General features: G+C 39.2%; 1 protein-coding gene across 1 annotated transcript; it reads left to right on the forward strand.

Moving 5' to 3' along the window:
* The first annotated feature begins 6,331 nt into the window (after positions 1-6,331).
* Positions 6,332-6,778, forward strand: LOC136534057 (uncharacterized). Its single transcript, XM_066526542.1, has one exon. It carries the CDS (start codon positions 6,332-6,334, stop codon positions 6,776-6,778), a length of 447 nt encoding a protein of 148 aa, XP_066382639.1.
* The last annotated feature ends 8,888 nt before the right edge of the window (positions 6,779-15,666 follow it).

Consider the following 15,666-nt stretch of genomic DNA (forward strand, 5'->3'; position numbering starts at 1 on the left):
ATGATTGCCCCGAAACCCACGAAGAAGCAGCCTTCATCAACAATGGCTTTCGCCAACTAGGTAATAACGGGTGGAACAACCAGTTTCGCCCGCAAGGTAATTCAAACTACAACTCAAATTATAATTCGAATCAACCTTCTTTGAAAGACTTGGTACTAGGCCAACCAAAAATAAATGAAAGTTTGACCAAAAGCTCATAACTAATGATAAAATTCTAGAAAATATAAATTCTCAGATTGAAGGATTAACATCTGCTGTGAAGAATCAAATGAGCTTCAATAAAATGGTTGAAACACAATTAGCTCAAATTGCTGCTGCTATACCTATTTTTTATTCGGGAAAGATTCTGGCGCAACCTGAAACTTCTCTTGAATCTGTTAAAATGGTCTCAATGAGGTTCGGTAAGCCTATATGTCAGGTGAACTATGATTATCTCCTAGATCCACCATTCATTGCCAAGAAAGAAGATCCTAACCGCTAGACAATCACATGCTCGATCAGCCCAAAAGTCTTTGACAACGCTTTCTGTGACCTTGGAGCAAGCATTAACATCATGTCTAGGGTAATATATGATAAAATACTAGGTGGACCTTTGTCCACTGCACATTTTCGATTGCAGATGATGGACCAATCTACACAGAATCTAGAGGGATTAGCCAAGGACATCTTGGTAAAAGTTCAAAATAGCTACATCCCCACAGACTTCGTCATTCTAGACATGGGCCACAATGAGGAAGTTCCCCTCCTCCTAGGGAGACCATTTCCTAACACAACTAATGCAGTCATCCACGTGGGATTAGGGCATGTTAACTTTCATATTCAAGGCCGAGCAATAAAATGCCCATTTAATGGGTATAACATGAACAAACATATTAAAAACTAGCCCAAGAAACAACCACATAAAGGGATCAAACAAGTGTGGCAAGTAAAAGGATCGACATCCATATCCACTTCTTCGTGCACGGATGTACCTTCATCAAGCAAGAAATGAACGGAGAAGAGTCCTACTCATTGGACTTTAAAAGGTGAGTCCTTGCTAAAGGTAAATTGGTAGTTATCTTTTATAATTACTCTAAAACTTTGAATTCCTAGTTTATGCATTAATAAAGGACAATGCAATAACAATAATGAAAGGGTTAGTCTAAAAAAATTGCCTTTCTATACAAAGAAATTGCTTTGGTTTGGGGTACGATTTTTCGCACAATCATACTTTCATAGGCTTTTTAAAATAAGCATGGTGGTTAGGTTAATTAGCCTACCTTGATCAAATATCTAGTTTGACCATTGAACCAAAGTTGCTGAGTATACACATTGGTTGAATAAACAACATAAATCCTAGCAAACCATATACACCCAAAATTTACCTTTCATCCCCATTGAATAAAACTTGGTTATCTTTCGATGCTCTACAAGGAGTATGCTTTGGTGCAGAGTATGGTTTTAGTCGACCATGCTTTCATAGACTTTTGAAATTAAGCAAGGCACTTAGGTTAATTAGTCTATCATGATCAATATGCTAGTTTGATCATTGTGCCAAAACTGCTAAACATAGACATTGGTTGATACACTAAGTAAAAATAAAAAAACTTACCTTAGAGTCATCACCGGACAATGAGCAAGCTTGGGGGAGGACCCCCGTAGAGGTAAGTAGTATCTTTTATTTTTTGCATTTTAATTTTTTCATGATTTATTTTCTGCATTTACTATTAGCATTTAAAAAATCAAAAAAATATAAAATCCAAAAAAATGAAATATGATTAAAACAACAAAAATATTTATTCCACTCTCATATGTGACTTAAGAATGTTTAGTTCTCCTTTGTTGAAATGATGAATAATTGTTCTGTCTATAATTCATCTGTACCTAGGCTTAACTTAGTATTCCCCAAGATTTAAGATTGTTGGCTAAAATGTCTCATCCTAAAACTTGAAACTTGTGGGTTACAAAAGCACGATCCATTTCTAAGTAGTTGCAAGTTATGATATGGCAAATAGAATATGCTATGACTTTATTCTAAGAGAAACTTGACATCCGGAGTTTTTCATTTTAAAAATGCTAAAATCAAAAAGTTCCTCAATGGTTATGAATTCCAACCATGGCCATATGACATGATTCAATTCTAAACCTTAGTCATATGCTACTTATATTCACATTGACTTTTGTTAAATTGTTGTGACCCTTGTAAAGATTCTAGTCATGCACCCATGATCAAGATTCACGTACACCAACAAATAAAATGCTAACTCTTACACTGAGAGTTACGCAAAAACATGTTTTTCATCCACCTAAAATAAATACTCCATTCATTTATCATGAGTCTTTCTCTCCAAAGTTTTCATATGCCAAAAAGAAGTATGGGTCTATGCTTAAAAAAAGAGAGAGACCAATGAAGCTCTCAAAATAGCAAAAGAAAAGAAAAAAATGGAACACATGAAGCTTCCAAAGTATTGAGAAAAAGAGAGATAGCCCATACTTCTAAGGCAATAATCAAAAAAAGAGAAAGTCATGATCAAAGGAGTACCAAAAATATTAGGGTTAGGAAAATATTCCACACACTTGCACATCGTGATCAAAGTGTATGACTTGTGTCTCCTTGGATCTGGTTTTTGACTTAGCAATATATGTGATGTAAGTGTGCCTCTCATTCATACCTACCTAAAACTCCACTCAAAGCCTTTTAGATATAGGATGAAAAGAAGGCAAAATAATCAAATGCCTTGATGAGGATCATACGCATTGAGCGATCAAGTGAATCATTTGAGGAACTTACATTTTATTTTGCAAAACTTATAAAACCTCTGGATAGAAAGGTCGATCAAAGAATGAATGATTGGTAATTCTGTTAAAACCATTCTATCTTGCAACCACCTAAGACTTGGAAAAGCAATAAGCCCCATATGGATTAAGTTAAAAGGGTGGATAGAATGCCAAACTTATTTAAATTGAGGAAGAGTACTTTGTTATAGGCATGGCACTTGTGAATTATATTTGGCATTGTAGCAACTACTGATCAACAACCAATAACTTAGTTATTTGATCAGGATGAGCAAAGGTTAAACTTGGGGGAGCTTGTTGGTGGTCCTTACAGATCAAATCCGACCACCAATTAAGACACAAAAAGAGGACAAATAAGCAATCTTAAACACATATGCATTTACTATTAACCAAGTTCCACATGTATTTGGAGAACATTATTTTGCAAGTCACAAACACAAATACATGAAATAATTCATTGAAAGGCGCTTTTCGACATTGATTTGCACAAAGGAACAAGGGAGATGCCATGAAATCAATTCAACTAGGGCAAAGCACCATGAGGAAGCAATCCTGGTCTAGCCCACAGCCTGCCAAGCAATGACGGTGGTGAGAAGCCACGATCAAGGGCCAACCGACCCCTAGGGTCGCCTGACCCCTTGCTAGCGCCGCTCAGCCCCTCCTTCGATAGGCGGTGGCATGCTTCCATGCTATGGTGGTGGGAGCTAGTCCTCACGCTAATTATAGCTCATAGCACCACATTGAGCCCTGTGTAAATAGAGGGGTACCCCCCTCTCTCAACACACTTCACTTGAGCAATATCTCACTCTCTCTAGTTCTCTTTACCTTTTAGTAGTTGTATTAGAGCAAGGCCAAGCTACCTTGGAGAGCTTGGCTCCTTGGAAGAAGTGACCTTTGGGTATGTATAGAAATATGAGTTCTTCCAAAGTTATGTTCTCATATGATATTTATAGTCACACTTATGAACTAGAGTAGAGTTGTTATGTTATAATCTTGATATATGAACTAGTGTATAGTTCGTGTGTCATGAGAATAGCATAAACAACTTTTTGCTTAACAATTCATATAACTTATCTAATAAGGATTAGAGCAAAATTGAGGTGGTGGTTCATCATGCCATCAGGTGTCCCCAAGTTCTTTACATGTCAATCTGTAGGGTCGGGGACCTAGGGGGATTTGGGTAGTTTCTGTATATGCAAGTGTGGTGCTTGGGTATGGAGAGACAGGTGAATGCATTGTCCCATTCCATGGTTGAGGGGTAGGCGGTAGGTGGTGATAGCCCTGTCAATCCCTTGTAATCCCCCATGTTCGATTGGGGTGTAAGAGTCTAAATTGTCATGTGAGATTGCTGGCAGGCCAGTACTCGGTGGTCTCCCGACCTGCATCACACTTAGCCCTAATACTAATTATGTAACTTGTATGATTATTAACTCTCTTTGTATGACTATACTAGACCAATGCCTGCTTGACTTTAGATAATTCTTTTATTCTTTCTTTTCTATTTTATCCTTTGAGGAATGCCAAGTGTGTGTCCACTATATAGAAATCACCGTATTTACCCCTGCTATAAATATTGGTGTACTTGCAAGCATTATTATTCAAGTTCATATTCATCCTAGACTCTTAATCAAATGCCTTCCTTTGGGAAAATATAAATAACGATACCCTAAATACTTCTGGGTGAAATGCTACAATGAAAGCTCTGTGTGCTTGCGGATAAATATCTAAAATTGTTAAGGAACTATCACGGCTATTACTTAGTGGTATTGCTAATTATTAGTGATGACGCTAAGAAATACCAATAAGCACTTCTGGCGCCAATGCTAAGGATATAAACCTAGTAGCTATGCTAAGAAGTGTCAACAATTTGCTTGAGTGATTGCATCTAGTGGCACTTGGGGATCGTTGTAGCTGTGGATTTCTTATTACTCTTGGTGGTTGCCGCCACCTAGATGGCTTGGAGCAGCGAAGGAGCATTGGCATGAGTTGGTGATTGTCCGTGGCCATCTCCTAGTGATTTGTGTGGGTTCTTGACCTTCTCCCGGCGAAGAGCCAAAATGTATTCTAGTAAATTGCTCATGTCATTGAGTTACCTCACTTGTGGGTAGGTTCTTGCAGTGCCAAGTTTTGGCTAGGTGTGTGATACCTATTAGCCACCAAACTACCAAGTGTTGGTCGACACAATGGGGACTAGCGTGCCGGCAAGCACATGAACCTTGGGAGAAAAATCTTGTGTCCAATGTGATTGGCATTCTCCCGGTGATTGATTGGTTCATCTTCTCTTGCCACGGCGGTATAATCACCCTACTCTCTCTAGTATTTACATTGTTTACTTTCTTGCCTAGCCAAGCTCTTTAGAGTAGTTAGCCTTTGAGAGCTTGTTAGTTTGGTTAGTGAGGCTCTTTAGTTAGTCTTTGAGGGCTCAATAGCTTAAAGAGTAGTGACATAGCCTTTGTATGTACCAAGAGATTATAGCAACTAGAATTTGTCGGTGTAGGTGGCTTGCAATCCTTGTAGAGCTAAAGCAAAATTGTATTACGCATTTAGTGTACTAACCACTTGCTCTAGAATATTTGTAGAGATTTTTTATAGGCTATTCATCCCCCCCCCCTCTAGCCATTTAGGACCTTTCAAGTGGTATCAGGAGCCATGGTCATCGTTTGATTGAAGGCTTAACAACCTCGTTATCAAGTTGTGTTCAACCATGTGGGGGGTAAACGACCGTTCTTTGATGGCACATGCTATGATTATTGGAAGAGAAAGATGAAGATGTATCTTGGTTCAATCAATGATCAAGTGTGGGATGTAACCGAGAATAACTATGTGATTATTGATTCCCACCAACCTCACCAACAATGACAAAGCAAACAAGCAATGCAATACAATGGCTCTCAACACCATCTACAATGCTATTCATTCAAAGGTGTTTGAGCAAATCAAAGATTGTGAGAGCTAGTGATGTATGGAAGAGGTTGGAGGAAACATATGAGGGCACACCGGCAGTCAAAAGTGCAAAATTGTACATTCTTAAGGACAAGTTGACAAGCTTCAAGATGAAGGATGATGAGAGCATTCTGGAGATGTTCCATAGATTGCAGTGATCGTTAATGACTTGAAGGCTTTGGGTGAGAAGATAAATGATGATGATGTCTCTCATTGGTTCTTGATGTGCTTACCTCTAAGATTTGAGATGTTGAGAATGCTCCTCATAAGAGGAGGATTGAAACAATTAACCCCTAACCAAGTACTAGGTGATGTCATGACATAAGAGACATACCGTGTGGAAAGGGAAGGGGTTGACAAGGATGAGAAGAAGGAAGATGAATACAAGAAGAAGAAGAGTGTGGCATTCAAGGCTAGCTCATCATCTACGAACAAGAGCAAATCCAAGAAATAAGAATTAAGTGAAGATGAAGATGCTAGTGACATTGATGATGAAGCCATGGCTCTCTTTGTGCACAAGTTTAGAAAATTCATGAAGAAGAAGGGCTATGGTGCAAGAAAGAGAAGAGATAGCAACAAGGGGTATGTGAGAAGATGCTACAAGTGCAAGAGCATGGATCATGTTGTAGTAGATTGTCCCTACAATAGTGACAATGATGAGAATGAGAAGAAAAAAGAAAAGAAGGAAAAGAAAGAGAAGAAGGAGAAGAAGATGACCTTCCAAAAGAAGAAGAAAGGTGGCAGCTATGTGGTCACTTGGGATAGTAATGGCTCTTCAGATGATGATGACTCTAGTGATGATGACAAGAAGTCCATCAAGAAGGCACTAGCAAGCATCGCCGTCAACAACAAGCCTTCTCTCTTTGACACTCCATTGACTTGCCGCATGGCAAAGCCCACCAAGGTAAAATATGATGAGAGTGATGATGATTGTGAAAGTAATGATTGTAGGAGTGATGATGATGATGAGGACTCCAAGGAGGCTCTCATGGACATGTTGGAGAATGCCCACACATGTCTTGAGATGAAGAGAAAGGAGTGCAAAGAATTACGAAAATAACTCAAAGCTATCAAGCAATCCTTTGATGAGCTCAATGCTTCTCATGAGAGTCTAAAGGAAGGCCATGAGGAGCTTGGCAATGCTCACTCTAAGTTTGAAAAGGCTCACTCCTCTCTCCTCAAGCAAGCCAAGTAGGAGGAAGTCATTATGACTTGTGACAAGGGCTCTACATGTGATCTAATTAACGAATCTTTCTTAGAGCCTATTGTTGTTGCTCCCACTGACCCTTCTTGTAGCACTTCCACTTCCACCTCATCTACCAGTGATGGTTTCACTTGTGATACCTCACTAATGGTTGAGAATGAGACCCTCAAGAAGAACATTAATGAGTTCACTCGTGCCTTAGGCAAAGCCTATGGTGTGAGGACCGCTTGCTTATGTGCCTAGGTAGCCAAAGAACTTCTATCTACAAAGAGGGATTGGGCTATACCCCCAAGAAGGGCAAGGCGGCATTTGCTCCTCACAATACTAGTTTTGTGAAGAACAATGGTCATTATTGCTATAGTTGCAAGCAAGTTGGTCATAAAGAGCGTGATTGCAAGAACAAGAAGTTACATGCTAATGTATCCTCAATTAAGTTTGATTCTTGTTATTTGCTTACTAAGGGTGCCAATGGTGTGAAGGCTAAGTTTGTTGGTACATCCTTGTTGGGCCCAAAGAAGAAGGCCATTTGAGTACCAAAAAGCTTACTGACTAACCTTCAAGGACCCAAGCAAGTTTGGGTACCTAAAAAGAATCAATCTTCTTTTGTAGGTCAATTATAAAGCCGAAGGAAGGCATTGGGTGCACACAACACATGACCAGTAATTCAAGAATGTTCAATTCAATCAACATCAATGATAGCAATGGTTATGATAGTATCACATTTGGTGACAATGGCAAAGCCAAGGTCAAAGGGCTTGGTAAGATTGCAATATCCAATGATTTGAGCATTTTCAATGTGCTACTAGTAGAGAGCTTGAACTTCAACCTATTGTTGGTAGCTCAACTTTGTGATCATTGTTTCAAGTGCATATTTGGTGTAGATGATGTAGAGATCATAGGTGTAGATGGCTCTAACTTGATCTTCAAAAGATTTATATATGTGAATCTATACTTGGTTGATTTCAATGCTAGTGAAACTCAATTGTCAACATGCTTATTCACCAAATGTAGCTTGGGTTAGTTATGGAATAGAGGGCTTGTAACATCCTAGTGTTAAGCATTGCATTTGGCACTTGCATTTCATGAGCACAAGCATCATCCAAGCATTCATGAACATGAGCATATGAAATTTCATCTCATTCTTATACATTATCACATGAAATGATGATTATATATATGCTTATGCTTGTAATCATATGTGACCAATGCATGAGATGGTTGTGAGGTCACCAAAAATACTTAGACACATCTAGAATGATATTTGGAACAATGTTTATATTCATGACTTAAGCCAATTTTGCTACTAAGTATTGGTTTGCTTTGTAATGCCATTTTCATGATGCTAGTTTGACCAAAGTTGAACATTAGCTTAGAGTGTTTGCATGGCTGTGTAACCTAAATAAACATTGTAGTTCTTGTCATGGGTAACAAACTTTATTTAAGGGTTATGAGCTGAATCAGTGTCTAACATGATCAAATGGAGCTCACATTTATCAACAAAATGTTGTTTGGTGACTTAAGAATTTTTCTAAGTGTTGAAGCTGTTTTCGGTTTCAAAGTACCTTGCTTTGGAGCTTTATAGTTTGAAAACCATTGCAAATTAGACAAAACTCCTTTAAGCAATCTTGTAGTACTCACGTAGCTCTACAATTTTTATTAAATAAGTTTTTGCTAAATCACCACATATTAGGAGGACTAATCGCTTGAACTTGCTTCGTCAGTTAGGTTCAGGGTGGACTGAATCGGCACTGCGCGCGCGCATCGTGGCCGACCGGTGTCGGGCCATGGCCACCGCCTGGAGGATGTCCACCGACGTTGGGTGTGTGTGTCAGGCCGACGTGGGTAGCAAAATAGTAGTGACGCATCCTCCCTCCTCACTCGATCTCACTCGCCTCGCTCTGCCTCTCTCTCGCCCTCACCACACCTGAGCGAAGCCGTAGCGCACTGTGCCATTGCCGCTGACCTCCGCTGAGCTCGCACACCAACACCGTCACACCATTCTTCGATAGCTTGCGCACACAGCTCCGCCATGCCTCACTCCACCTTGCCAACCCTCTAGCATCACCGTTCAAGCACAGGTATAGCCGCAGTTCAAGTTCGCTGTCATCACGCCCTCGCCAGAGCACCGCTGAGCTTGCGCTCGCCATGGCCATGCTCCACTGAGCCATCTTGCTCACACGTTCCTCTCGTTAGGGTTAGGTTAGAGCTAGGTCTAACTCAAGGCAAGAGCCTAAGACCAATGCTAGCCTTGTCGCTGCCGTTCTACCATGCATGTGGCCAAGCCTTGCCGTCGCCCCACCTTGACCTAATCACACCTTAGAGCGTCACTAGGGTTTGTAGATGCCGTAGCCGCACTCGCCTGGCCTTGCCATCGCCGGGGATGGCCGGAGCACCATCACGCACCACTGCCGAGCTAGCTCTGGTGATCCTCTGAGCAAACCAAGGGTACTTGTAGGTGCAGAATAGGATGGGGAATACATTGGTACCGACCTCATTGCTAGTGACCTCACCGACGGTGAGTTCTCGCCGATTAAAGCTGGTGCTCTGCTTGGATTCACTGACATGTGGGGCCGAGTTGACTGTGGGCCCCCGCTGTCAGTCACCATGGGTGTATAGACCGGGTGCACCTAGCTATAGCTCCCGGTTGGAAATTTGATTTTCTTTATTTATTTTTCATAGATTTTGTTGCTAAATTGCAAAAATTATATCTAGACCTAGGAGTATCCAAATGGGGTGAACCAAATTTTGTTGGATTCATCTTGAAGTATACTATTTGATAAAAATATGAAATATACTATTTAGGGTATTTTTCTAGGAGAATTAAATTAAGCAAGATAAGTGATTTTAAAATAGTTTATTTCTTTTAAAATGCATATCTTGAGCTAGGAAGGTGATAAAATTGTGATTTCAATTTTGTTGATCTTGTGTTGACATGTTCTAGTGAAATTAATTAGGGTAAAAATACATAACCTATGATCATACCAATTTTTACATAGTATTATCATGCTAGGAGGAAAGTAAGAAAAATATTAAATCTATTGCTTGACACTTTTCACTATGCTAAACTATTTTTTTCTAAAATAAGCATATATAAATTGTCATTTTTGTAAATATAGCTATACTTGTCCAAATGGCACGAAATTTGTACAGTAGACTATTAGGGTCATGTGTAGCCTACTGTAATTTTCTCAGAATTTATTGAGCACTAGAAATAATTACTCTGTAAATCACCTTGTTATCTAAGGAAATTAATAAATGAATATAAATAAAAGTGTTAGGCTTAAGCATGATGTTTTATGTGGTGTGTGTGATGCATATAATCTATTGACACTATTAGTGAGGCTTAGAAGTATTTGTTTATAGGCAACTAGTTAATTGTTGCTTTATAATTCAACTAGATGACTGCATATGTAGTTTCTGTTGTGGTGATGATTTCATGATGATATTGATCTTTTCTATAAAGATGGTTAACAAGAAAGTTGTAGATAACTTACTTATCTACCTTGTGTTAATTTTTCATAATCATAGGCCTTATGGTTTGAGAATTATATTGGTTGGAAGTCTGCTATCTAAAATGCTTGCTCTCTGGACAGATCTGAAAGATTGAATTGTTTGACCTAGATAACTGCTCAAACACATTAAGATGATTAAAAGAAAGTTGTAGCTAATTTCATAAGCTGTCCATAATCTACACAACCATATTATTTTGATGTGTATAACTCTAGTTATGGTCAAAACAAATGGCTGCTGTCTTATAGTCCAGAAAATGATTTACATAAGTGTTTGTTTAAGTTACTAGAGAACAGATATGCACCTACTCAGTAAAAGAAAATGTAACTTGTTATCACCTTAATGCAATGCTGTTGAGAACACTTATGAGGACTCATTTCATCACACCATATCATATCATACATGTCATTATATATGCATCCATGATATCTTATTTCATGCTCATGCATATAGGATCATCCGAAGGAATAACTCTATTGGAGTTCGAAGAAGAGCTGGAGGAATAGTAGGAGGCACCATAGGCCATAGCTCCAAAAGGAGAGGAGCAAACTCTTGAAGACTTACCTGAGTGCCCGGATCACAGGCCAACTTCCTTTATCAAAGGCAAGCCCTGGAGTATTTTAAGTCTCCCATGTTTTACAAAATATCACTTGAGTCCTTTATGTTTGATGCATTAGGTCATAAGAGTAGGTTGGAAACATTGGTGCATAGAGCTACCTTGTCCAGATATATACCTTTAACCCTGTGTAGGTCTAGGATTGAATATATGCTTAGCCATGCTTAGACCGTTAGAAGTCAGGTGATTTCCTATCACCTGCGAGATATAGGTGGATACCAAAGCATGATTGGCTATGTTTGTTGTTGTGGAATAGAACCATGGGGTAATATAACTGCAGGCTGGGTGGAGTCTATGTGTGGGTTGACTGATGTGATTCTGTCTGTGCTGATTAAGGATTGTACTCCTGTTGGTGCTTCTATCGAGATTGAATGCATGCCTCTCACTTAGCTGGCCGGATAACTCGTTCCAACCATGAAGCCAAGTAGCTCTACTCAGGTCAGGCCCCATTCTATAAGATTGCGCACTCTAGATGGTAGTAAGGATATGCGGGGAGCTAGATGTGAGCCCAAGGCCAGGGTAGTACTGATTGTCTTGGCACCTGGTTGTCCCTAATTGTGCGATGCTGATCAAACCCGCGAAATGTGGACCTAAGTTGTACTAAAGGTGACCTAAGGTGACTATTGATCTAGTCTACCTAGGTTTGTGTTAGGAATAAATTCCCAGCTGGTTGAAATCGATTTGAATCACCGTCTCTCCTGGACGGTGAGAAACTTGGCTAGTCCCAACATCATAGTAACTATATTATAGAATATGATGATTATGATGAACATGGAATTATTACACCAGCTATGTTTACTATTGTATGCTACTAAATGATATACCACATGTTTGGCATAGGTTAGTTGCTCATCTAGAGATGAATAGCTATAATTAACTTGATGACTGAATTATAAATGTATAGATGAATTGGTAAGCTTTTTAAGCAAAATGTTGTCAAGCTAGCTCCACTTATACAACCTTGCATAATCCTTGGAGTCACTTTATTTTTGGTTTATGATGGTTAAGTCTAGCTGAGTACCTTCTAGCAGATAATATGATGTATCATGGCTACTGTAAGAACTACTTTTGTCCCGCTGTGAACGAAGAGTAGGGCCCTAGGCAAGGCATCTCATGATAATCCCTCTCTTATCCCTTTGTGGAATTGTGATCATGAGCTGGCATCGTATTTGAACTTGGTTTGTAATAATTTTTAATCATACTCTTATGTATGGAACTGTATTTGTGAACTTTATGTAACATTCAAAACTTTTGGAGTGCCACCTCCCAGAAGTTTTGATCTTCAAAACTTGTCTTGAGCTATCCAAGCCACTACTCTCTATGATATTCCAGTGGTTTGTGAGTTTCCTGATGTATGTACAGATGAGTTGCTAGTTTTACTGCATGATAGGGATGTGGAATTTAAGATTGAGTTAGTGTTGGGTACAGCACCCATCTGAAGAAGACCCTATAGGATGCCACCAAATGAGTTAGCCAGACTTAAAATTTAGCTACAATAACTTTTGGACAAAGGTCGCATTCGACCTAGTTCGTCTCCATGGGGATGTCTAGCTTTATTTGTAAAGAAGAAGGACAAATCCTTGCAGATGTGTGTGGATTACAGGCCGCTTAATGTTGTGACCATTAAGAATAAGTATCCTTTGCCTCGCATTGATATCCTGTTCAATCAACTGGCAAAAGCAAAGGTATTCTCTAAGATTGACTTGAGGTTAGGCTATCATCAGATTAAGATCAGCCCAGAGGATGTACCTAAAATAGCTTTCTCCACTAGGTACGGCTTGTACAAGTATTTGGTCATGTCTTTTGGACTAACAAATGCTCCTACCTACTTCATGTACTTGATGAATTTGGTATTCATGCCCGAGCTCAACAAGTTCATGGTTGTGTTTATTGATGATATCTTGATTTTCTCGAAAAATGAGGTAGATCATGTAGAACATCTAAGAGTTGTTTTGTCTAGATTGAGGGAGCATAAATTATATGCCAAATTTAGCAAATGTGAATTCTGGTTGAAGAAATTACCTTTCTTGGGTCACATCTTATCTAAAGATGGAATTTCTATAGACCCATCTAAAGTATAAGAGGTCATGGATTGGAAGGCCCTGACTTTGGTTCATGAAGTTCAGAGTTTTTTAGGGTTAGCAGGCTACTATCATCGTTTCATTCCTGATTTTTCCAAGATAGCTAAGCCCATGACCAGACTACCCAAGAAGGATTAAAAGTTCAATTGGACTCCAGAGTGTGAAGCCACTTTTCACACCCTACGGACCTTGCTAACTACAGCTCCTGTTTCAGCACAACCCAACATTAAGAAGCCTTTCGATGTGTTCTGTGATGCATCGGGTATAGGTTTGGGGTTGTGCTCATGCAAGAAGGCCGAGTTATGGCCTATGCTTCTTATAAATTGAGAAAGCATGAAGTCAATTGTCCTACACATGATTTAGAGCTCATAGTAGTTGTTCATGTCTTGAAGATATGGAGACATTATTTGTTGGGAAACATATGTCACATATACACTAACAACAAAAGTCTCAAATACATCTTCACTCAACCTGAGCTGAACATGAGACAACATAGGTAGTTAGAGCAGATCAAGGACTATAATTTGGATGTGCACTACCATCCAGGAAAAGCCAATGTTGTTGCAGATGCACTTAGTCAGAAATCTCATTGTAACACCTTAGGAGCATCATTGGAGGATGGATTTAATTTGTTACATCCTGTTGTGCTACACAATATCACTATTAGTTGTTCACTTGAGAGCAAAATCATAGAACTACAGAAGACAGATGTAGGTGTGTTTCACATTAAGAGAAAGATGAAAAAATAGGAAACCAAACATTTTAGGTTGGATGAAAGAGGTATGCTATGGTTTGAGGATAGGCTTGTGGTACTGAAAGATTGAGAACATAGAAATCAAATTTTAGATGAAGCTTATTCATCCAAGTTGTCTATCCATCCAAGCAGTAGCAAAATGTACAAGGATTTGAAACCCCATTTTTAGTGGACCAAGATGAAGAAAGAAATCACCGCCTATGTCGCTAGGTGTGATAATTGTAGAGAGTCAAGGCCATTCATTTGAAATCTGCTGTATTATTTCAGCTGTTGCCTATTCTAGGCTAGAAATGGGAGAAAATAAGTATGAACTTTATTACAGGCCTCCTATTGGCATAACAAGGTCATGATTCCATATGGGTCATTGTAGATCGCCTCACCAAGTCGGCACATTTTGTACCGGTTAACACATGGTATCTAGCTAGGAAGTACGCTGAGTTGTATGTTTCTCAGATTGTGAGACTACATGGAGTACCAAGGACCATAACTTTAGATTAGGGACCACAGTTTATAGCTCATTTTTGGGAACACTTGCACAAGGCTTTGGGAACTAAACTAATCAGAAGTTCAGCATACCATCCACAAACTTCTAGACAAAACGAGCAAGTGAACCAAATCTTGGAAGATATGTTGAGAGCTTGTGTTATATCCTCCATGGGTTCATGGGAAAAATGGCTACCTTTAGCCAAGTTTTCCTATAACAATAGTTATCAAGAGAGCATCAAGACGGCTCCTTTTGAAGCCTTGTACGGTCGGAAATGTAGAACTCCCTTGAATTGGATTGAGCCCGGAGAAAGAAGATATTATGGCATTGACTTTGTCGCTGAAGCTAAAGAGGAAGAACACATTATCCAATAGCATATGAAAGTAGCTCAGTCAAGACAAAAGAGTTATGATGATAAAACAAGAAGACCACTAACCTTCAAAGTGGGAGACTACGTGTACTTAAAAGTTTCACCCATGAAGTGTTTGTAGAGATTTGGAGTGAAAAGTAAGCTTGCACCTAGATATGTTGGCCCATACCAGATTATTGAACGGAAGGGAAATGTTGCCTACAAGTTACAACTTCCTCCAAAAATGAGTGCTATATTCAATGTCTTCCATGTTTCTTAGTTAAAAAGATGTCTTCGCATACCTTGGGAAGCTATTGGACCCACCAACATTAAGTTCCAATCGGATTTGACTTATGAAGAGAAACCAATCCGGGTGCTAGAAGAAATGGAAAGAGTAAGCTAGAGCAAGGTCATTAAGTTCTACAAGGTGGTGTGGAATAACCATAGTGAACAAGATGCCACTTGGGAACAGGAGGATTATTTGCATGAAGTCTATCCCGCTTTTTACATAGAATGGTAGGTCTTTCAAATCTCAAGACAAGATTTCAATAAGGGGGAGGGCCAATAACACCCTAGTGTTAAGCAATGCATTTGGCACTTACATTTCATGAGCACAAGCATCATCCAAGCATTCATGAACAAGAGCATATGAAATTTCATCTCATTCTTATACATTGTCACATGAAATGATGATTATATATATGCTTATGCTTGTAATCATATGTGACCAATGCATGAGAAGGTTGTGAGGTCACCAAAATACCTTAGACACGTCTAGAATGATATTTGGAACAATGTTTATATTCATGATTTAAGCCAATTTTGCTTCTAAGTGTTGGTTTACTTTGTAATGCCATTTTCATGATGCTAGTTTGACCAAAGTTGAACAGTAGCTTAGACTGTTTGCATGGCTATGTGATCTAAATAAAACTTATAGTTCTTGTCATGGG

The sequence above is a fragment of the Miscanthus floridulus genome, unplaced genomic scaffold (assembly GCF_019320115.1).
Source record: "Miscanthus floridulus cultivar M001 unplaced genomic scaffold, ASM1932011v1 os_1453_1_2, whole genome shotgun sequence".
Taxonomy (NCBI): domain Eukaryota; kingdom Viridiplantae; phylum Streptophyta; class Magnoliopsida; order Poales; family Poaceae; genus Miscanthus; species Miscanthus floridulus.

Excerpts from the sequence above, each read along its gene's own strand:
- LOC136534057 (XM_066526542.1), top strand. The coding sequence starts at position 6,332 with ATGGATCATGTTGTAGTAGATTGTCCCTACAATAGTGACAATGATGAG.